The 25,660-nt window shown below is 37.4% G+C and overlaps 1 protein-coding gene across 1 annotated transcript in view; it reads right to left on the bottom strand.

Moving 5' to 3' along the window:
* ZFPM2 (zinc finger protein, FOG family member 2) overlaps positions 1–25,660 on the bottom strand; it is a 308,446-nt gene that overhangs the window by 92,815 nt on the left and 189,971 nt on the right. Inside the window, exon 5 of the mRNA XM_053994830.1 lies at positions 19,250–19,361. Coding sequence (XP_053850805.1) covers positions 19,250–19,361 — 112 coding nt within the window. The remainder of the gene's footprint in view (positions 1–19,249; positions 19,362–25,660) is intronic.

Below are 25,660 nucleotides of genomic sequence, written 5' to 3'. Positions count from 1 at the left end.
TATTGAGATTATTGACCAGATAGGTATTGTCAAAGCTGTTCTTGTGAGCAGAGCTATGTATTTACTCTGTGAGAGCCTCACAAACCATGCATTATCCTTAAATATGTCAAATGAAGAACAAATACATTATTTGGGCTGGACTAGGCCCACTCAATTAAAGTTTCTCAACAGAATTTTTTGTATTTCTGCCCATTTCTTAAGCATTACCTCTGAGGTTATTTCATAGGTTTTGTTATACATACATAAAGAAAAAAATGGGTTATGCTAAAAACATTTTAGAAATTTTGAAATAATGGTAAATTGTAAGGTTAGCAACAGTAAAAATTCTGCCCTCTATTTGTAACAAAGCTGCAAAGAGATTCAGTTGATAACTTCAGTGAAACTGGTTAAACTCCTCACAGTTTAATCCATAGTAAACAGTGATGAATTTCTTTGACTATATAGAAAGTATTAGAATAGAAAGATGAAGAGATTATGGGGAAAAATAATATTAAGAATATGCAGAAAGTATGTATGTTAATGCTACATTTTTAAACCATTTACCTCAGAAAACCAAAGGGGTTTAGTTTACATTTCTTTAGTTACAAGCATTTTGTTCTGAAAAAGGGGCTACAAAGTTTGCAAAGGTCTTATGAAACATAAGTCACATTTCTTCCTATTGTTTCAGGCCATGCAGATGCCATTTTTCAGCCCATCCAAAAAGATGCCATTTTCAGGATATAACAGGGATATAATCCATATCTTACAACAGAGATAAATGGCAAATCCATTGTTCTTAACAAAGTGTGGGAGTGCAGTCCCATCCTTCCAAGATCTCCCACCTCAGTTTTTACATGAAATTTTTGTATTATTGGATGTTATTTCTCAGAATATTCTCTTCCATTAAAGAAAAGGCAGCTCTCTGTTTTTCTACACCAAATATAGAGGCTGCAAAAATAAAAATAAAATTTGTTATGAGGTGTCCTTGTAAATGTAGCATACAAAAAAAGTGTTTCTGGACAAATACCATCAGCAGCAAGGTAAAAAACACCTGTCTCCTTCACCCCTTCCCTTAGTCTATGGCTGAACTTCAAAGTCTGTTTTTGGACTATTTAAAATGCTAGTATGAATAATAACAAGGAATTACTTTTTTTACACCAAACTACACAAGGAAATTAAATTAAAAAAACCCTATGCTAATGCATTGTAAAGGTTGCAGTTACAAATCACAGATCTGTTCATGGATATTTCATGAGCAGAAAAAAGGCTAAATTTGTCAGATAAATTATTCATTGTGAATTATTTGCTCAGCTCTACACTTTGCATGTGCACTGTATTTATAAATTTAACAGGGATTCTGGTGGTACCTCGGAAAGCAGCACAGTGCAAATCCTGTATCTTCTGATGCAATTTCCAATATATGTTCTGTGTGTGAAATTCAACCCTCCCACACAATAGCTCCTTACTGAGGCTTTCTGCACCATTACGAAACCCACCCCCAGCTCTCCTCCCTAAAGCAGGCTGGACTACAGCCACGGCTGCCTGCCCTCCCCTGGGCTGGGTGTGGGAGCCACAGGCCAAAGAAGGGGCTGCTGGTGAGTCTGTAAAAAGGTGTGAGGCTAAACTTGGTTCTGGAGCTTGCCTAGGGAACGGCAAGGCAGCCTGTGAGGTGTGTGCAAGGCTGGCCTGGCTGGCTGCCCTTCTGCCCCACAGCCTTCCCAAAAGGCGTGCAAACACCTTACTTGGCAGCAAAGCACTCCACAAGTACTGCTTGTTTAAGCTCATGCCAACACTGGTATTCAGTGCATTTTACAAAAAAAAGTCAATGTGTTAAGTCCTCTTGATTCAGATGGGGCAAAATGAGAGATGGTAAGATGGCAGAAGAAACCTGGAAACACTCAGTGCACAGCACTGTGTCTCCTCCCGCAAATGACTCTGGAGCGAGGAGGAAAACCTTTCCAAACACAAACACCAATATAAGCATTAAAGGACAAAACAATCAAACCAGCAAACAGTTTCAGTCACACACCAGGTCAAATTTCTTAAATATCTTAAGAGAAAACAAGTGGAAGAGTATTGATTAGTAGGTGAAAATTAAAATAAGCTCTAACACATAATTGTACATGATTGGCAAGAGCAGAATTCTTTATGAAGGGCAGACAGTGCTTTTAGAGAGAGATAAACACTTTTTTCTTTAGCAGGGATGCAGAGCCAGAGCAGGGAGATGATTTGGCAGAATATTGACTGCATGCTTTTATCCTTTCGGCTGCTTAAGTTCTAGGAGAAGTAACTTGAACAGGACTACAGTTTAATACACTGAGGCTTACACAGAAGGTATTATTTTCTCTTTGACAGGGTCCAGTGCTATTTTTACACTGTTTGATAGAGAGCTGCTGTTAGGCCTCAGGGAAGGAATAGTGATTCTTTAAGTAGGGCTTTGCCTAACAGCAGCTTCCTCCCTCCTGCCACTTCAGCCACCTTCTCTGACATAGGAAATGCTCGACTCTCCTTTTACTTTAAAAAATACATGTCATTAACTATCTCTTTGGTAATCTGCCTAACAAACCCTGGTTTGTTTTTGCAGGACGCCTAACTCCCAACACCAGCCACTCTGTTTATTAGTCCCTTCCTCCCCACTCCAGTGCCCAGCCTCCCTGCCTCCTCAATCACATGTGTTGTTTCTCATTTAAATGAACAGTTGGATTCTTTTATTTCTTACAAGTGCTGGATTCGCCTTATCGCCCTCATTCCTTTGGGGGTTGCCAATTGGTTTTATCCACGGATGTATCATTTCTCATGCTTCCCTTTTTTCTTACAAAGAGAAAGAACCACTTCGTCAACAAGCCTCTCTGGAGTGGAAGATTAAAAACCTAGACATCACCTACCTTGCAGCGCTACTCCCAACTGGGTTGTGTAAAACTCAATTAAACTTGTCCCCATTGAATACTGCATTACAGTACATTAAACAGAAAATTCTTCAAGCGTGATGACAAAGCTTGAAACCTTGCCTCAAAGCTGTTCCTTGTAGCTTTCTTTAACATTTCAGTCTTTATGGTGGAAGTCTCCCGTTGACACAACTTTAGTCCAGCTATGAAAAATCACAGAGCCCCACAGGGATTAAAAGAGAAAGAGGAGGAGGGGGTGAAAAAAGGGAAGGAAAAAAAAAAAAAAGAAAAAAAAAAAAAAAAAAAAGAAAACCCTGTCAAAGCTGGTCTTGGCACTTTCCTTAGTGTATCTGTTGAAATTATATCACCAGCAGACTAGAACCTATGAACAACCTGGCAGTTTAGAATGACACTGTGTTCGGTCGCTTTGGTTGCCTTTTTGGTATTTCCTTTTGTCCAAGAGAAACAGGTCTTCACAATCTCCCCCAATTAAAAAATTTACATAATGCCCTAAGATTGAACCAAACTTTGAATTAAGGAAGGGTGCACGTCTGAAAAAAATTACTTCAAGCCAAGAATTACAACCCTCTCCCAAATGTTAATGCTTTCTGAGGAAGTGTGAATTAAGGTCCAAATTCAAAGCCATGTGTCACTGTAATGCAAATGAAATACCAAAAAACTGCTGCTAGTATTTCAAGTTTTAGTTTCTTCTCCTTATGACAGGATGATAACAACTTTGCAAAAAATTTGTTTCTACAACTAAGAAATAGTGTGACTTCAGGTAGAAACAAATCTGCAGTAAACTAAGAACTGGAAAGATTTCAAATTCTAAGGAACTACTCTAAGGATCTCCCTAAGCTGTGAGTTGTCCATGGGATAAGTTAGTAAAAATTTTATGTTAAAATTTCCCAAAACAAGAGTTATCTATGCTGAAAAAAGGAAAAAAAAAGGAGCATATCAAATGAATTCAGAAAAATTCCCATTTTTCTTACAGAAATTCCCATTTTTCTTACAGAAATATTTCATTTTTCGTAATGAAATATAGCCATGTTACACATTAGCAACTTTGACTCTAAGTAGATATAAGAGTTATCAAAAGTCTCACTAACCGAGTAGTTACATTTCAACAATCCATCAATATCTTTCCAAATAATTCTTTACTCTCTTGACTTTATAGTGATAGATGTAAATAGACATGCTAAGCATCCAACTTGTTCCTAAACAATAAGGCTTGAAATGTTTGCTTCTTACCTTCTGCCTTAAAAGCATGCATACTGATACTGAACAACTTACAGAGCATTTAAAAACACTTAAAATCAAGAAAAATATTCCTGCATTTCAGTGTCAAATGCTGTAAATCATACACTCACTATTTGGGCTGCTCAGACATGAAGAATACTGTATAATTGTTTTTCTTTCATGTGTGCTGTTACTTCAGTTTATACTAAATATTCTGGCCAGATAATACAAAAGGATTTTGAAGATGCCTGATGATATGCAGACTATCACTCTGCAAAACTTATTTAGCAGTCCAGCTACGTGTAGTTAAACACTAGATTATCACCCATAGACTGCTATATAAGCTCTGAAAAAGGCAGAATGATGCATGCCATTTTCAAAAGGGAACAAATGCAAATGCAATTAAGCCAGCCACATATCAAAATGTTGGGATTTGGTTACTTCTGGCAGTTCCTTTTCATTGCCTGAATTCTACATGAAGTCCTATGTGCTTTCTCTCTTGTGCTTTAATTTGCCAAAGAGCCCTACTGCTAAGACAATATTTAGGAGCCATGATGAAAGGATGTCAAGGGACTTGTAAGTCCCTGCTGATTACTTACCCTGACTAGTGACATTTTTTTTCAATCTCTGGAGGGCAGAGTTCACTATCGTTGGGTACATACAATTTATGGCGCATTATACATGATAAGAAAGGACTACTCAGAGATGTGGTTCATTCTTTAGACATTTCCTCTATGCACCTAAATTTCTGCAGAATCAGAAAATCAGGAACGAAATGAGAACAATGAATGAGGAAAATTATGGGATGGGTCTTTTGCTCCACTGCATCTGTTTTATACCAGTAGATGCCAATGAAGGTAACTGTCTGTGATGCAAAAAACAACAGCAACAAAAAGACAATGTACCAACCAAAGGCTATATAGTGAAAATATTTTAAAGATACTGAAACATTAACAGCTGTTCCCTGTGTTAAGGACATAGCCTAACTGGTTTAGTGCTATGAAAGAAGTCTATTTTCCATAAAAAAAACCCCACTTATATCAGGACAAAGCAAAATAATATAGCAACTCTAGAAGAATATTTTGAGTTTAAAACTCAAAGTCTTCTTTAACAATATCATAGGAAAATAAGATTGTTTCCAAGGGAAAATATTTTTCCTCATTGTTTTTTTTTTATTTTTGTGTTCTTTACTTATGGTATTATTCTACAAAACTCCTTCACTTAGCAAATATGAACCCATTGTCATGACACGTGCCATATGAAAATAAATAACAGTAAGAGGAATGGTGTACAATATTTTTTTTTATTGTGTTTAGTTGGGCATGTGCATCCACTAGCTAATTCTGTGGGGCCACAGCAAATTAATTCATTGAAACATGAATCAGAGGCAACCTTTTATCAGGATCTGACAAGTTACTACTATGAAAGTGATACAATTTGATAAATCAGGTGTTTGATTTGTAGCATACAGCTGAAATCTGTTCGGGCCATTTCCAAAAGACAAAATGGATTCAGATTTACTGTTAAAATCTGCAGGATCTCTCTTTTCCCCCAGTATCTAACATTATTGATAATAGTAACTAACTAATTAACTAACAATATTAGTGACTGGAGTCTGCAAACTTCAAAAGCAGAGACTCAACTTTTCTCTAGAAAGAAAGAGGGCAAAGAAACTAAGTAAAAACAAAGAATGCTTCTGGATATTAATGGGGTGCTGTCACTCCATAGTGGTCAAAGAAAACCTCTGCTAATCAGCTTCTATTGAATCCTCTGTAACATCAACAACCCAGAGATGACACATGGGACATGATCCAGCCATACAAGACTAACATCAAAAAATAGCAGTCCTGAACTTAAGAATTTTCTTCAGTATCTCCAGCTTGAAGATCAAGTCTTAGGTCTTCGGTGTATCAGTTTAATAACTGAAAAGAATCCCATTTAAGAATATGCTTTTGTTAAGGAAAGTACTTCCCAATGGGTGCTTTTGTAGATGTCTATTACTCAGGAACTGAATTCTCTCTGTACAATTAGTCCTTTGAGTATTCAACTATTCAAATGTTTAGGCTTTGCAATAGTTAGGGACACACTAGCACTAGAATCATGCTTCACTTTCCTGAATCTGTTCATATGTTCTTAAAGAGAAGAAGGTCATGTATCAGCTCATCACTTTTTTAGAATCTTCTAGCTGAATATATTATGGAGCTTTTTTAGGTGTAATTGATCCAAAATTATTTTTCCCACTTACCATCATTCTTACAAAAAGGAGAGAAATGGCATTTTGAAAGAACAATTTTTAAGATGCTGTGGATAATTTTTTAAAGATATCAAAAATACAAGCTGCTCAATGTCCAAAGTTAATCCACTTTTGTCCTAGATTATAAAATTAAAATAAAATCAATAAAAGAGAATGCAAAATATAATTCCTTTTACTCATATTTCTGTAGGAAAAAGGAAGAACAAATAAATAATGAATTTTAGGAAGTGTATCAAAAATACAGAGCACCAGTGTCACATCTACATAAAGCTGAAGATCATACTGTGGCAGTCTAAAAAATTGTCGTGCTTCACTTGTTATGGTACACTGGATAAAACTGAGAAATAGCTGGCAAGTACAAACCTAGCATTCTCTTGACTCACAGCAAAGCTTCTGATATTTAGGGATTTACATAAAAAGTACATGGAAAGAGAAAGAACCATATTTAAAGAATCAGTCTCAGCAGATCTGTTGAGAAAGTGCAAAGGACCAGAAGTGGCTTGCATGAAAGCAACAAAACCAGTTAATTTCTTAAACAACTAATAAAATTTCAACTTTCCCCCTAACTTAGCTAGTTAAACCCAAATAAAATACATAATACTTTGCATGACAAACAGCAAATTGCTCCTAGACCACTGGTCCACGAAAGACTCGGGATGGGGTTCTGAACCTACAGCCAATGCTTGTTTAGCCCTAATTAATTTCTACTTTAGGAGGGAATGAAAGATAAAAGTCTCAAAGTCATACTTCAGACTACACTTTCCACCAAAGTAAGCCACTGAAAAATATCATTGTTTGTGATTTTATACTTCATTTGCTCCCATGATAAATATAATTTAATTGAACCTTAATCATAGAACTGGCTTAGCCTTAGCAATCTGTCAGTCTTATTTTAAATTTTCATTTAATTGTAACTTGAAAATGCATTTCAACCTCACATAATTTAAATCCATTAAAATGCACATGCAGTCACCATAAAAGTGAGCCTGTTCACATTTAAAAGAACAGATTATTAATAGAAGATGCATAGTGATCACTTGATGCCACCCTTCTCATTTCCTAGTGTAAAACATTTCCTTTTTATCTCATACTAAGTTCAATTGCCCATCTTATCACGTTAGTAAATGCTTTGTCTGGCCAAAACCAATGCTATCTCCCCTACATCTCACATACCTCCATTCCTACACATGTGAACATTTGTTTCAGCTGAAGACCAACAACAACACTTCATCTTACTTTTCAATTGAAGTTAGCATGGCTTCACCAAGGGCGTTTTGCCTGACCAGCCCAGTGACCTTCTGTGATGCAGTAACTGCATCAGTGGACAAGGGAAGAGCAACAGATGTCATTTGTCTGGACTTCTGTAAAGCCTCTCACATGGTCCTCCACAACATCTTGCTTTCTAAACTGGAGAGAGATGGATTTGATGGATGATCTTCTAGACGGATAAGAATATGGCTGGACAGTCACATCCAGAGGACAGAGGTTAACATCTCAGAGACTTGATGGACATCAGAGAAAACTGGTATTGCTCAGGGGTCCCTATTGGGATCAGTGCTGTTTAATATCTTTATTAAGGACACAGACAAAAAGATCAAGTGCACCGTCAGCAAATTTGCAGATGACACCAAGCTGACACACCTGTGGGTGACACACCTGAAGAATGGGATCCATCCAGAGGGATCTGGACAAGATCGAGAAGTAGCCCGTGGGAATCTCATGAGGTTGAACAAGGTAAAATACAAAGTGCTGCACCTGAGTCAGAGTAACCCCCAGTATCAACATAGGCTGGGGGATGAGCAGATCAAGAACAGCCCTGCTGAGAAGGACTTGGGGGTCCTGGTGGATGAGAGGCTGGAAAAGATCCAGCAATGTGCACTTGCAGCCCAGAAAGACAAACAAGCCCTGGGCTGCATCAAAAGCAGAGTGGGGAGAATGTCAAAGGCGTGATTCTGCCCCTTTACTCTCCTCTGGTGAGACCCCACCCAGTGTGCTGCATCCAGCTCTGGGGTCCCGAGCACAGAAAAGATATGGACCTGTTGGAGTGAGTCCAGAGGAAGCCACCAACATTAAAGGGATTGAGCGCCTCTCTTATGAAAGGCCAAGAGAATTCAATTTGTTCAACCTGGGGAAGAGAAGGCTTTGGGGTGACCTAATTGTAGCCTTCCAGTACATGAAAGGAGCCTAAAAGGAAGAAGGAGAGGGACTTTTGACAAAGCATGAAGTGACGAACAAAGGGGAATGGCTTCAAACTGAAAGACAGTAGGTTTAGACTAGATATTAGGAAAGAATTCTTTACTGTGAGATACTGGAACAGATTGCCCAAAGAAATTGTTGATGCCCCATCACTGGAAATGTTTAAGGCCAGGTTGGATGGTGCTCTGAGCAACCTGGTCTAGTGAAAGGTGTCCCTGTCCATAAAGGATGGTTAGAACTAGATTATATTTAAGCTCCTTCCAACCCAGGCCATTCCACGGTTCTATGATTCATATTAGTCAATTCCTGTTAACCCCATGATTTTCAGTTTTCTTAAACATGTCTTTCATTTTTTCAGATCTTGAATAATTAGTGTACTGTCCTTAGATGCTTCTAGTACATTATTTATATATATTCAATTGTAAAAGGAAAATTTCAACTTGTGTGTGTTTCTACATCACCATTGTTTAAAACAAGAATTCTTCATTCACCAAAATAAACTTACAGAGCCCTGTATGTATTATCTGACTGCATTTCCATTTTTTTAAATAAAAAGTTATAATGGTTACTTAATCCATCTGATCCATCAGAATAAATGTATATTCTAGTGTTTCTAATGCAATTTAACTTTTCAACATTCTTTCTACATTGGTTTGCACTCTGTAATTTGCATATTTTTCTTTGTCTTCTACTTTCACCATTTTATTGCAAAACTAACATTCTTCTGTAATTTATAAAGCTAATAGTAGTTATTTTCTTAAGGTTTAACAATGATAGCTAGGACTTATTCTATCTTCTAAAGTCGTCTTCAAATAATATTTCCTCCTAATGACTACTAACCTGTGATAGTATAATTGTTTAGAATAGATGGAGCCACCCATGAAGTAGTATATATTGCAGCTACAGGAAGAGATTTCAGAAACTTCTGCAGCTTGAGTTAAATACAGGCCTGAGGTTTTGGTTTTGGTTTCGGTTTATATATATGTATATGCATGTATGCAAGTATATATGCCTACATACTATGATATTATATCATTATATTACCTTACAGGGAATTTCTGCTCCAGAAACATGCCTTGGTTCTGCATGCCACTGACCAATTCAGTCATGTGCATCACCACTCATTTACAGAACATCTCTACAAAATCTTCTTTAACGTCACAACTTGCTTAGGTATCACAATTTGAGTATGCTCTAGCATGGATTTTTGGTTGTCAGCATCACATTGCCCCATATGCCCTGACAGAATGAAACTGATACAAGAAAGAAAAAAACAAATCTGAAACAGCATTTTTTTCCATGTATTTTCTAACATCAAAAGAAATTACATTTTTAAAAGGCTGCTAAGTTCTCTCCGTGTTTGCAGTAACAAGAGCTCATTCTATAGATATTGAAAACATATTGAAGCAGGTTGCAACTTCTCCACACTTTCATCAGTTTCTTCTGTTGGGAAGAAGGAGGGGTGCCCCAGCCCTGGTGAGAAGAAGGGCACCTGTAGGCACCAGGAACATCGTGCCTCAAGTGCAAGGAGACCTGCAGTGAGGGACTCCTGTATTCTCTGCCATGCTGGAGCTCTTTCCATAACCTTCAGTCTCCCTTCTCCCCACATCACTATACCCACTTCATAACCTGCCTCAAAGAACAGGGTGCAATCACCATTGCATCAGGAAAAATAGACGTGGTCCGCAGTGCTGGCCTCAGCACCATGGTGCCCTGCTGGGAAGCCCTGCTCCTTGTGGCCTCTGCCTACACCAATGAGCAGTGCTGGAATACCACAGGAGAAGGAGAGAAACGCCGACATTGATCTTTGGATCAGAGAGTACACACATTGATCCCCAGGATCAATAGAGAGGTCAGGATTCAGTCATGCATGATCTCTAGCTACAGTTCTTAAGCAATTCCTGAAAGACGGTGGAGGGAGATGTATGTATGGATGACTGAGGGTTACATCTTGATCCCATTTTCTGTTTAAGGAAACCTACACTCCAGAAGAGCTTTTTTTTTTTTTTTTCAATTGCTTTTGTCTCTGAATCCATTTTCCGGAGCATAAAACAAATCTCAGTGTCCCTGGTATTGCAACACAAGCTATCTATTTCCTTTAACATATACAATGGTTTTAGACTTCTCTAATGTCAGGAAGCCTCCTAGAGCTCCTAAATGAACGACGAGAACAAAAAGGAGCACAAATTGCTTCAACACAGAGTCTAAGTATCATCAATAAATAAATTAGTCAGGATAACAAATATGGCTACAGAGTTTGAGAAGAGAGAGCTGCTGGCTCTGCCATTGCCTGGGCAGGCAAGCACAACAATCGCCTACTGGAGTCTCCAGAGTAATAGCAATAGGAGCTTAGGGACCTAACAATAAATCAGTGGCTTGCAGGTCAATGAAATGGCCAAGAAACTCTTGAATTCCACCCCTTGTTCCATAATAACAGCCTTGCTTGTAAGCTGCTAAAGACAAAACACATCCAACATGATTTTAATGCTGCATTCCAGGTAGCCCAGCTTCACTAGCCACTTGGACATCACGGCTGCACATCACACAGGTTTTGCTGGGAACTTGGCACCTTGAATGCTATAGAAGGGTCTTCTCTTATTAGCACCAGGCTTAATCCATTTGGAGATAAGGGACATAGAATTCTCACACCTCAGTGTCTGTTATACACACCGGGAATGGGGGAAGAATATATTTCAACATTTTTCATCTTTTCATTTTACATGGTACACCATTAGTTTGTCTTGTATCAAAAAAATACACAGTAGAAGTATTTCATAGGAATCACTATAAAACAGGCTGCAGATTAATTCAGCCCTGTCTCCTCACATACAGACATTTTATACTCAGTACCAATGGAGCTGCCTGCAAAGAATGACCCAGGTTTGATATTAGGCTTCTAGGTCATGGTTTCACCTTGACAACAGCTCTTTCATTTAAAGCTGTAACATTTGCCAGGATCCCTAAGGTGTTTTCATTTTTGTCAGGAAGTAGAGGGGGAAAAAAAAGTATGAAAAAATGATAAATCTTAATTCACAAGCTACAGGACTATCTCTGTGTCTCCAGCACAAAACTTAAAATCCAATCCAGGACCTGGATGTGTATTAGGAGGCTGCAGATTTAAACCTTGTCCACCATGATCAAACTGGATTTATGGAGCATCATAACTCTCCAGACACCATCCAGCAGCTTATTAATTTAATAGACTCCTGTCCATTCCATGATGTTCCTGCCCTGACAGTCTCTCAAGATAAGGTGAAAGCCTTTTGACAGGACAGAGTGCATATATATTTTCTTCTGTTTTCTTGTGGATGGGGCTGTCGACAACTTGAAATGTGTGGCTCAGCAAATTTGGGGCTTTTTTCTTCACTCTTGCTTTGTAGGGAAGATGACAGAGGTAATGGTTCCATGAGCCCCAGGGGTCACAAGGTTATTGCAGTCCTCTGTAGTTACTGAGCATAATGGGTAAAAAAATAATTTAAAATAAATCGCATTTAGCATGTATTACATATCCTGAAAATAATGATAACATTTTTTCTTAAAAAAATTTCTAAATGACTGATTCTACTGCAATTGACTTAGAAAAATGAGGGGGAGATACATACATTGGAAAAAAAAAAAAATCTCAGCACTCTGCTTGCATTTATTGTTGCCAGTGGTCTCAACGCATGAAGCAGTTCCTTTTCATATGGTCACAGTGTGAAGTGTAGACTGGGCTTCTTTTCCATCCTGAACATGCTGTCATTGGTGAGTTTTCGACTCATTTTACAGCTTTTTATAGCTTCAGTGCAAAATACATAAGTCCATGCAAATCATGTCAGTATTCTGCCTATTTCCTCGTCTCCTCAAATGAAAAATAATTCCAAGTTTGAACTATGAAATACACTACACAGTAAGTGGTAAGAACATAAGAAAAAAGACCCAAATCAATATACATATGAGAAGAACTCATATAATTTGGCTCTACATAAATGAAATGCACTAATAATGAACAAAAGCATTTTCATATTAGAAGTGGAAATTTAGTTGTACTCTGGTATTTCATCTTCCCTTTATTACCTATATGCTTAGAATTTAAAGGGCATGTAATAATATACAGTGTGCTATTACATGCATGTCCATAAAGCTGCATAAAATAACCTTTTTATTGTTGATATTAATAAAATCTACAAGGTTCTGACCTCTAACTCCCTAAAGCAGAAAATACCCCACTAGATCTATTTACAAAGGTAAAAATAAAATAAGCAAAAAGTACAGTCCTGCTCTGTGAGTTCTTTGAAGCCGAATAGTGTCTGAAGTAAACCCACAACACTGTGAATACCATCAACAAGCCATAAGAACCACCAGTGATGGAGGCAAAACATTTTCTCCTTCTGTGTCCAGCAAGGAAATTATCAAGATGGATTTGCAATACTTTCACTCATAACAATGCTATTGGCGTCCCACCTTCTCAACATCCCTGCAAAACCAAACAGGGAGCCTGACATCTACTTACCCCATCATACCCTTACGTCTGTACCCACATTTTCTTCCAATGACTGTGAATGAAGATATATTATTATATGTAAGCATTATACACATAAATTATACTTCCCATGAGAAATATTTTGCAATTTTTCAGTATTGTGTAAAAAGAAATCCAAAACTAGCTCTTCCATAGACCTTTGATATTAGGATGTCACATGTGTTCTGTTAAAAACTCAGATGTTTTGTCAGTGGATACAAAGAAGGAACAAAAACCTTTAGCACCACCAAAGGCTTCAGCACATTGTATAGCTAATGAAGGCATCCAGTAGGACAGCAGATGCTGCAGTTTTCTGACTGTCCAGGTGGAACAGACTTCGTAAATTTACTCAATTTGCTTTTTAGTAGTATGTGGAAAAAAGCCCCTTGCAATCTAAAATATATGCCCCAAGTAAACCTTTGGCCTACTAAACAACTTGTTCTCTGACCCAAACCAAATTATACTCATATTCTAATGCAGCAGTGTTTAAACTTCTTATGGTCTTTGACCTCTGTCTCATTAGGGTCCCTGATGCTGTATGTCTGTGATGCAATGTACCATTACATTGCCTGAAGTTGCAGGGGAAAAAAAAGTATTTGTTAGCTGAAAATTCTCTTGCTGGGGAAAACATGGTATCAAGGATCTCACAGAACAATCAAGAAAAATAATGCTGTCACCAAACAAAAAATTTAAGTACCCTTCTTTTGCAAGAATTGATTTTCCTCTATGTTAAAAATTAGAATGTTTACTTTAAATTAGCAAAATTAATTAAAAACTGCCTTCAATTTTTCCTAGTGGTTTTACATAACCCTTTTACAATGTTGGTATTTTCAGTAAATGGCACATACATCAGCTAAATAAGCCACCCCAGTATCAGTGAAATAAGTAACCAGTTATGTGTTTACTGACTTTTTTTATGTGAATTATGGGGCTCAGCAGCCAGTGGAAGCCCCAGAAGGGTCGAGTCCAGCCCTTTGCCTCCAGCCCCGACTTCTGCCCTGCCCTCTCCTCTGTGCTGCCTTTCTTTAATCTTCTATTAATAAATTAACTACATGGCACAATTTCAATGTGGGTAGCTGTCATTTTAACTATTATCATTCTGTAAATTCACCCTAGAAGGCTTCTTCTCTACTGTGATTGGAGAATAAACTTTTTTGGGCAGCTTTCAAAAGCCACATCTGTTTGAGCAAGGACCTATTCCTTAGCTGTGTGGAGCAGCACTCCTCTGAAATTCCCTCCCCCCACTCCCCATTTTTTTGTTCACCAAAGAAAATGACAATTCTCAGATCTCACCCTTAGGCAACATCCTCCCTAGCAAGGATTTTGTTATAGTTGCTCAGTGGGCACCGACTGTGATTTCACTTACGGAGAGATGGAGGCTTTTTATGGCACTCGATATCCTGTGTCCGCGCCACCAGCACAATTAACGGGAGCACCCTGTGGAATCACTTACGGAGATGTCACACAGTGCCTGTGCAACCGTGCTGGGGCAAGGATGGGCTTTCCTCCTCCCACATCCTCTCAGAAATAACGAAGGGCATAAACTACTCAGCGAGGCCAGGCAGAGGAGGAAATAACATCAGTAAATCACTAATGGAAATGCAAAACCAAACACTGCCTCATACAAACTGAGATGATGGCTAGCTTAAAAATGTACGAGTCACTGCCTGCAGCCGCCTCTCTTTTGGCAGCCGTACTGACCCCATCCCATCATCCCGTGTACCAGCACCCATCCCTGTCCCTCCAAGGGGCAGCCTGCAAAGCAATCGTTTCCTAAATTAGGATTTGTAGCAGGAGACGTGCCCCCCGGCTGCCACCTGGCCAGCAGCACGCTCAGTGGGACGCAACGCAACCTGACCGGCCCAGACACACGTTACACATGTTGGCTTTCCTGCACAGAGTTATCCTGTGGTGCTCTGCAATCAATTACTGTTATACCACCATCATTAATAATTTTCTTAATGAAAATGATTCTGTTGATCTCCGTTGTATTTTAATTATCAGAGTTAAGCATAATTACACTGCAGCTCTGAGCTGGCATGTAGACTCCTTTAGGGCGCAATTTTGTTTTAACACACTGATAATGTAATTTTACATTGTGTCAGTTGTTTAGTTATTATCCAGTCGTACAATTCCGCTGTATTCCTGATAACAGATAATAACCTTAGCACCTCCTATATCCTGAAGTCATTTAAAAAGCAATATTGGAATTTCACAACTAGCTAACTTAATCGCCTTATGATTTTATAATTCTCACAGCTAAATATTTGTACAGACACCCTGTTTTAACAATGCCACTAAACATACGGTATCCATACATTTCACATAAATGGTTTAAATAATATCTAGAAAAATGTCTGTTCATGAGCATGGCTCTTAGTCGGTGCAACTGTGGTTTTTACACTGTTTCTATTCTGGTCAGTTTATTTTTTAAAATCCTTGCTGTTCCAGTGAAAGATTTGCAGTAAATAAATATCCCAGCCCCCTCCTAGCTTGTGGGGAGACTCTTAACCATGGTCTTAGGGATTTTCCAGGTCTGGTGCACAACTCTGTTAGGCAAAAATGTTTCTAAAGTACACAATGCAGCAATGATGATACAGTTCATGCATTAATACTTCCTACCACTGCAACTTGCTTGAATTATGCTGAAGCTTTTTTTCTTTTAAAGAACATATATTTCTAAATAAGCTTTAATTCATAAAATCTGTCTCTTAAATCTCAGTTTCTAGGACATATCTCAAATTACCGAATAGACTTTCTGAAAGTCCATTTTTGAAACAAGAGAGAATGTTACGATAACTATTAAAAAAAAAAAAAAACAGCATTACTTTTGAATGTAGGAAAAGTTTCCTTTAAGAAAATTGAATGGAATGTGCTATGAATAGCCAGCTTGTATCAGAATTTGTAAAATGGAATAATAATTAACTATCCCTAATGAACTGTTTTTTCTTTTCTAACTTGTCCTAGTATTGGGGAAATGAAGTTATAAAAAATACAGGTAGTGATCCTAGACTAAACAGAATAATTAGAATATCACTTATTTCAAGTATTGAATATTTATTTCATAGCTATTCACTTTGAACGTACTCTAATGCATGATTATAAATAATTGGTTTCTTTATCTAAAGATTTGAATAGAAGATGACTTGTGATTGCACTTTAATAACTTAGAAATATAATCCTGTATGTGTGCATAATAAATAAATAATAAATAAAAAAATAAATATGCACACATATGCTTTGTTTGTTTGCCTAGGGAAAATATGAAGTATTTTATGCAGAGAAGGAGAGCATTGAAGGCAAACAGGGACTTAGTCAGCCAGTTCAAATTCTCTTTCAATAGAACCTACACTCTAAACTCCTGACCCTGAGATTATTCTGTGTGCAAAATGTGGGTGACTACAGTGCTCACAGCCTCTACTGAATTGGAAATCAGAACTGACATTCCTATGTTCTCCCGAAGGATCTGGGGAAAATTCTGCTCTCAAAGATATCTCTATAATGAGCTAAAAGGAAATATGGCATGTACTTCTGAGTCAGCAACTGATCAACCAGTACTATGTACTGTTAGCCAGTTCTAAACTTATCTTCATCTTAGAAATGTGCCAATTTACTCCACTCATCTCATCTTGAGTTTAGTATGGAACACAGCTCCCAGGTGACCAAATCTGTTACATGGACAATTCCACACATTTGTTGAGCTAATTGCTTTTAGAAATAACAACGTATTGCTAAGCAAACTAACAAAATTATACACATGCAGCTACAACATAACATCGAATTACAGCTACATGCCAGCTGACGCCGTTTCATTAGAAGTAATGGCACTGTAGGAGACAGAAAGCTAACACAAATCAAAGAAATGTAATCTGGAATGATGAGATACAAATTGAAGGGAGAAACATTATTCTATTTATTTATTTTACCATCTTCTATTTGACATTGTTTTGTGATCCAAGCCAATTAATCTTTCTAGCACAAAAATCCCAACACAGCTCAAGGCAAGGGTAGATGCTTAATGACTGACAGAGCAGCCACCTCAGAGCACAAAGAGAGGAACGGAACACAGTGAAAGCAAAGCATATCTACAAGTTCCTGCATTAGTTTAGTGAAGCAGCAGGTTTCTAACATGTCTTTATCCTCAAACTGATCCTCAACTTTAGTTATAATATGCATCTGTGGGTAGAGACGATAGAATTCACCTTGCGTACTGTTCAACTGGCTCACCATACCTTGTTAACCAAGTGCTAAAATAACAGGCATGATCAGTGAAACAAAACCCAACACTTTTGAATGAAAATACTAGTATTTTGGGTTAATCAGATTGCATCAAACTGAAGCAAGTTCTTTACTATTTGAAAAAAAAAAAAAGAAAAAAAAAAGAAAAAAAATTGTATTTCAATGGAATAAATCAGACAGGACCAAAACTGTATAATGAATTAGTTAATGCTTCTAAAATACTTTGAAGATGAAAAGTCCAACTGGTAAATATGTGCTAAGTATTGTAACTACAGAAAGAATATAATACTTGATAAGACATCATCCTATGGGAATTTGCAGGAGCTATGTTTTAGAGGGAAAATAGGTTACCATTACATTAAGAAGTTTTTGCAGAAAAGTTTGCCTGTGTGTATTCAATATTATGAATATTATGCATTATGAATGCAGCTCTGGATTCATGCAAAAAGCTTCAGTGTGTTTGATACTTTGCTGTCTCTTCCACTTGGGCTGCAATCAGCAAGCTGTGAAGGGAGGGCAGCTCAACCCTTTTTAGATCTGAGCCCAGTTCTCTAGTAGTACTGCAGGTGTTTCAGGTTGTAGAATGAACGTGTTGACATTCTGTAATTATAATAGAAAGAATTTATAAGACCCTGGTGTGCGACTCATTTTTAACATGCAAATTCCCTGTTTTCAGTGTTTCAACTTTCAAAGGCTTGTGGCAGTTTAAAGGCAATCCTCTTATAAGTGTATAAATTGCAATGATTATAGGAACAAGTTGTAATTGTTTCTAGTAAGTTTTTTAGGAGTCTTTGATGTTATGATTAGTGTTTTTGTATGTTAATATATTGATATGGGTGCTTATTTGCCTGGATGCTTGTATGCTGAAATGGTCACTAGGTTGCCTCAGCAAACAAATCTTTGATCTCAGTAGGTCTGTTTGGCTAGAAATAAAACCTAAAAGAAATTAAACAAGAACAGTGCATGTTCTAAAGTATTCACAAAGTGCTGAGATTGAAATACAAGGAAGGAAAGTCATAGTTTTGCAACCTGATCTGTAGGGTAAATGCCAAACACAGCTACACTAAGTTATTTTTATTCCATATATTCAAGCGGTGTTTTGTTTCCCTTTTTTAAAAACATATTGTAATGATTCTGTAGTTGCATTTAGAAAGCTTTCACAGTGACTGCACCAGAGTGGTGCATAGTCCATGGTGCTATGGACTGAACTCAAGGCTCTTTGTGTTGTTTTGAGATGTAAGACAAAAACCTGTGCACCTGGAAGCAAAGGAGCTGTTAGATGTGGTGGGTTACATAAAGCATCTTTGGAGGGCAGCCTGGTAAGAACTTCTACTGACTTGAACAAATCTGAAAATTCACATAAGACACAAGTGATATCCATTGCCACTCACCAATACACTCCAGTGTAGCATCATCACATCATGCCGCCACAGAGAGAGTGGAATGTCAGAGGTGACAACCCTGAAATCCAGTTCCATTTATCCTATGCTACCATTCTGACATAAAGTCTTTTCATAGTCCAATCAAATTCTCATTCTTCATATGAAACTAGATTTCAGTTAGTAGTCTACAATGTAATGTAAAATACAGAAATGATATCCAGTATGCCCAAACAAAAATGTCAAAAAGAATTCACCTATTCAAAGCATATAGGTTTCACTGATGTTTCCCAGAGCACTGACTCTCAGAGAGAAATGGACAGTATATGTTATGCCAGCTGATGTCCTTCAGTGTTTATAAAGCATTTAATAAACTACAGCTACCATGTGGGTTTTTATATCACTAAAAAAAAAAAAAAAAAAAAAAAAAGGCAAAACCAGAACATGGAAGAAAAATAAGACCAAAACCTGACATTAAAAGGAGACTTAGTATTAATTTTCCTAGTAAGCAACAGGTACATATTTATCTCAGTAGCTTACACAAGAAAGTAAAGAAAAAAAATCAGTTTGTGTTTACCTTTGCTGTACACAATGCAGTTGTTTTTGTTGTCTTCTACTCCTTGCCAAGTCACATCCAGCAGCCACTTGGGGCCAGCAGTCAGTACCATAGGGACTGAAGCCTTTGTCTTCTGTAGGAAGGATGATAACAAACAGATGCTATTTGTTCGCCTTGATTAAGAACTTGAATAATAATGGTAATAATAATTTTATTTGCAAACAACGAAATCTCAAAACCCATAAGCCAAAGTGTTATTCCCCTGCCTCAGAATTTTTTTTAAAGAAGACACAAGCAGGAAGCTTTAGTTCTTTCATTGATTTAATGGTGAAACTATTATCAAGGATTTTTCTGGATGATATTGGATCAGATCTCCAAGATTACACATATCTCTGGTGGCTGAGAATTATAAAGGGAATGCAGATGACTTTCACAGCAAAGAACCAAGTGTTTAGAAGTGAACTTTAGATACATTGTACCTCATTATCAATGGGATCTCACTATTTCCTGAAACAGACAGGAAAGAATTTAAAGAATTGGTATCCATTTCAAAGATCTGTCCTGGGTAACATTTGTATTATCATCGGAAATTGTTCTGAATGGATAATGGAATTTTTTACCCCTTTGCTATGTGTTGATGTGTGATTTTACTATGTCTGAAATGGTAATAATGCTAATGATTCACTGCAGAAAGAATATAAAACAAGTTGTATTAATACAGTCAAAGACTTAAAAGTAAAGCATGACATCATCACACCTGAAAGGCATGCAGATAATTTACCATATCCTGTCTGTATTTCAGATTCTATACTTAGAGATTTTTTTTTATTTGAGGCAGAGGACTGTAATTTATTAACAATTAACTCCTTTTACTAATCAAATGGCAAAAATTCTGTGGGTAATCCTGAGTTTGTCAGTATGTGGCACTTAGACTTCTCTCATAGACAGTTCTTTTCCTCTGCATCAAGAATAAAACCACAGCAGAGAATACAAAGTAAAACAGTCTCAATGCAACTTTTAAGTATTTTTTTTTTGGGATATAATTCTGTCCAAGACATTCCAACATTTTGTTAGAGAAATCATTAATTTTTATACTCCACCAATAATTCTCTAGTTGTTTCAACCTATTTTTTATTGTAATATTCTGTATTACTGACCAAGATTAAAAAAATTAAGATACTGAAAATCATATTTTCATGGACATTCCAGATGCTTTGCCAACATTTATTATTGATAAGTATTCTAGAAATGTAGTGAAGAATAAAAACAGTTACAGCAGAACATATTACATTCACAAAAGATAACTGAAAATATTTATTGAAAATAATATATTGCTTAAAATATTTTAGTTATATAAGATTAAATCAATAATCTTAAATAATATATAATTATTATAATTACATTAATATTTTAATAGCAATGATAGAAAAAGATTAAATGTCACAGATCTTCATATTTTTGTGGGGTTTTTATCTGTTTAGACTGTAATACTGTTTTATCAAGTACATGACTTCTTAGACTTCTTACTTAATTTTCATTTTAGATTTTACATTTTTCATACAAATGTTTGTGCATAAGTCACACTCCTATATGCACTCCATGACATTATTCATCTTCCCTATGTATTGGGAAAAAAAATAGAAATTATGAATGAAATTAGGAAAAAGGAATGTAACATCCAGCAAAAATACTACACCTACCTAGTGTAAAAATACTGAAATAAGAGACGTGCAATGTCTCAACTCCTAATACTGCTTTTTCTGTGGGTAGTTGCAGAAAGTAAGTTTTGTTTATATGAAGTATTACGAGAGTCAACCCAACTGCATGCACTTGTATTCTTAATTTAAATTCTAATTAATAATTGACCAGTAAACAAAACTATTTTATTTTTTTTAAAGTTGGCTAACTTTCTATGTAAATTATCAAGAGGCCTGGTATTATCAGTTATGAAATCAGTGTAAAGCATATACATATGGACTACATAGAAAATAATGACATAAACAAGGCAAGAATTGACACAGAGATCAACAGATAAGATGAAAGTATCATCTCTATCTTCTATCATAGAAAAGTCTGAACTTTACTGCAATTTACACCAAAACAGTACTGCCACGGAAAACAGGCTGCCACGGAAACAATTTCTAGTGGCTTTCCTCAAATAGCTGAGAATCATACCCAAATTGAATACAAGCTGAAGCAAGAATGTTGGCAACTATGGCTGCATAGCAATCATGAAGAGGAGGATCAGGACACACTCCAATACTTGCTGCATTTCTCCAAGTGCCATTTCAGTCAAGCCTTTAACATGTTTTTGTGCTTATATGTGCTTTCAGTCTCTGGTAATCCCAAGTACATTCAAAAAACAGTGAAATATTATCCAGCTAGGAGACTTTTCCAAGTACACCACAAATTATTAAGACATTCAAAAAAGGTTGGGTTTTTTTTTTTTTTCCAAAGTTGGAGGCCAAGTTAAAAAACAGAACAAACCAAAATTCTATCTTTTAAGTGCAGAAGGGATCATGTATTTAATTTTCACAAGATCTAATTCCTATTTCTGGTTTACTTCTTTCCAGACGTCTGACATTTCATTGTGTCTCTTCCATCTCTAAGGGTATTATCTGCATTAAGGTGGTATCAAAAAGCCTCAAATAATATCAGGATCTTCTTGTGCTGGGCAATAGTTTATCTACATAGACAGGACAAATAATATGTCCTGGGAAAGGATTATACTTAACCACATATTGCTGAGGAAGAATGAGATACAGAGATACCGTTTGACTTTCTCATGGAGATTAATTTCTCCTTTAGTAAGTGGTAGGCTTAGTCCCAGGCCACTGCCCCAGTTTTCTCCAGACAAGGAGAGAGGCCCAGGCTTCATCCCTTCTGAGGTGAAGCAGGGTGGTAGCAGGTAGACTGAGCACCAGCAGTCAGCATGTGTGACTGCTTTGCCATTTCCCATTTAGAGGGCTTTTTTGGAACTTAAAGAACCCCATGGTTATCACTAAATTAGCTTCCAGGTCAGCTTGGCAGCTGAACTTGTAATCAGCTCTGCAGCTGTAAGTGGTCTCTAAACACTAGAGACAGGCTGGAGGAGAAACAGGGTGTTTCATCTCACAGCTCTGCTAGCCCAGAAGAACTGGTGGACACCTCAAAAGAATTTCCCATTCTCCCATAGCTCTGCTCCCAAGCTGCACAGATATGTAAATAAACTTATTTTAATATGAAAGCAAAACTTCATAAGACCCCAGCTGCTTGTAAAGCTTGGCAGCTCCACTGAGGGATACCAGCAGTGGCTTCCCTTTGATGCACCTTACTGGCATATTGTATAAGCTGTAAGGCAGGTCAGGACCACGGCAGCAGCACTTGGGGTCTGGCATCCTGTGAGGTTTACACATTCATAGGTGTTCACCACTGAGAGAAGCTTGCTCTTGTTGTGCTTTATTACATAGTAAGAACAGAAGCAAGCCTGCTGATTCAGGAAAGGCCATTTCCTTAAAATGGTTAAAATGAAAAGACCCCAGTCCAAGATAACAAGAAGCTATGGTTAAATCAGTCATGCCTTTATCACCTCAAGATTAGACTACTGCAATGCGCTACACCTGAGGCTACATTTTAAATCCATTTGAAAGCTGAAGCGGGTGCAGAATGCGGCAACCCGCTTCTAAAGCAGGATATCGTGCTTTGAGCACATTACACCAGTGCTTTTTAATTTGCACTAAGTGCCTGTGGAATTTAAGGCACTGGTTACAACCTCTGAAGCCCAGGACCTGTCTGTTTGAGATACCTAATTGAGACCTGCCAGGTTCTTTGTCTCAACAGTACAACCACAGCTGAGAACCACCAAGGAACATGAAAAAGGGCTTTCTTGGCTTGACACCGTAGAAAGTCTTGGCAGAGTAACACGTTCTTCATGACAGCTCTTTTACCTTTGGGACATCATCCTACTTGAATTAAAGTACATTCGTGCTCTGACTCTCAGAAAGTTCTGTGAAAAGCATCCTGTAATTCAAAAGACATATTTGTTATACTGCAAAATTTAGTTGGTCATTCCCAAAATAGTGATGGTAGGTGTTACCTACTTTACACTCTTTTGTTTGGGCTTTCTTTAAGGTGCTAGCAGGAATACCTCCAGCTTAAGAAATATACTTTTCTACACACAAGAAAAAAGCTTTGTTGATACAGAAGCAACAGTATTGCAGCTGTTTACAAATAAGACTTCATAAACCAAAGTAATTTTATTTCTCTCTCCAAAAGAACTGCTACACATTATGCAAAAGCTTACAAAATATTCTCCCTGCTGCCCAAGTATAACCACAAGGATCTGCTAACACAGGTGTCTTTAAGATAGGACCATACAATAATTACCTCACGTTTTTCAAATGAGGGCACGTTATAGACCCACAGTATTGTTCACTGCTCTACACTAGGTAACTCTATATTCTACACTTGAGTGATGTCTCCCTGAAAATGCAATTTCTGCTAATGTTTTCATGCCATAACTAGACAAATTTGACAAGGACAAGCAGGGTCAAAACTGTGATCTCTCAGGGAACAATTAGAATTAGCTAATGAGGATAAAAGAGGTCAGGCAGGCATCCACTTTTCACTAACCTTTGAAGCAACTGGACAAACAAGGGAGGTAACCCTCAATAAATGTTTATATTCAGTCAAGAGGTTAATGGAGATAAAAATAGCCATCACAGCAGGCCGAAAATAGTTTTGCAGTCTTGCTAAATGGAATCAGTGCTGACAAGTAACATTAGATGGGCTCTTCCCTGCAAAGATTTCTAACATATGATGTGTGTGGCCTGGCAGAAGCTTGAGGAAACCCCCATGCTGAAGAAAAATACAGCGTGATCCAGTTGTTTGAAATCTAGGAAATTCTGATGTCAAATGCCCGATCAGTGCTAGCTGTTTTTTCAGAAGCTGTGCTACTGAGCTCATGTTCAGTAAGTCACTGTGACATGACCATCCTGTCCCAGGCATGGTGTTCCAAGAAGTGTTCAATATTATTTAAAGAGATCTACTGATACTCAAAGGCTTTGTTTCTTACTGTATTTTGGTTCCTGCAAAAATATTTTCTTCCTAAATTTCCCAAAGAGCCTGAGTTCCCATGAAAGATACAGAATATTACCAGAATATCTTCATGACCTTGGAGAAAGTTCTAATGCAATGTCCCTTGGGCAGAGTTAGTTTATATAGCCAATTAAAACCAAGAGTGTACTGGGAGGAGAGCTGTAAACATATCTCAGGTGCCTTCAGATATGAGTCTGGGCTAGCAAAACACCAGTTAATACACTGGCAGAGGTTTCTTCCTTGAAATTCAATTTAAATTCAATTGGATCATCACAGGGTTGACATGCTGAAACTGCAGAACATCCCCTCTTCAGAGGTTGAGTTCACCTTTGATGATCACCATACTCAATTCAGCAAACTTTGTAAGCTCATCAAATCAATTCAGTTGGGAAAGGCTCCTAAGGGTCATTCTGGACAGCACAATAACAGATATCTGCATAGGTCTCAGACTATCCCAGATTAATTAATATTTGTTTTAAGATGCTTCTGAATAATAAGAAGAGTGGTAACTCCATTTTATCACCTCTCACACTGACTGTCTAAATGCATTTCTTTACTTATAACTGATTACAAATTCACGAAGCTGTAAGACAATCCCATCCAAACAGCCCAATGGACAGACAGAGATCTGCATCCTGTTCTTCATTTGTATGCAATCAGCTGGACTGTCTTTCACTTCCTGTAGCTTTCCTGAAAACTCTTATCTTTTTCCAAGGAGGATTCAGTCTTGGAAGAATATTTATCTCAAGGGCTTTTCTGGAACACCTGCCAGTCAAGGCCCGTGGCAGCACTTCACAGTGCCACAGCTTTCTTTGCTAGACAGAAGGCAACTGCTCTCCACTAACACAACACTGGAGATGTCAGGAGGTTTTCAGTGCTGTGGTTCCATGCAGATGACAACATCACTAATTAAAGCAAAGACATGACAGTCTCCAGCAAGAAACACCCAGTCTGGGATCTTACAATTGCACCGGCATTTGAGATTTCACAGCTCCCACTATATCTGCAGGGGAGATCTTGAAACTTGAATTAAATGCAAAAGAAATTTTGCAATCCTTAGTCCTTGTGGTTGAAAAAAAAAAAAAAAAAAGAAAAAAAACCCAAAGCCACAGACTTGAAAACCTGATACCAACATAATGCATGCAGTTAATTTCAGCTAAATCTTCAGACAGCATGGAAAAACTGTTTCAGTTACTACTTTAGAACTTTATGGGACTCAGGATTTCAGAGGAATGTTCAAGAATCTGTAGATCTGCACAAATTGTTACTTGTGACGGGCCATGAAACTAGTGATGAAGAAAAGAAGTATCTACTTCCCAATATCTTTTTTGGTGATAGTAGAAGAAAAATATTGGT

This window comes from Vidua macroura, chromosome 1 (assembly GCF_024509145.1).
Source record: "Vidua macroura isolate BioBank_ID:100142 chromosome 1, ASM2450914v1, whole genome shotgun sequence".
NCBI lineage: Eukaryota > Metazoa > Chordata > Aves > Passeriformes > Viduidae > Vidua > Vidua macroura.
This window is presented reverse-complemented; position numbering and strand designations above follow the sequence as displayed.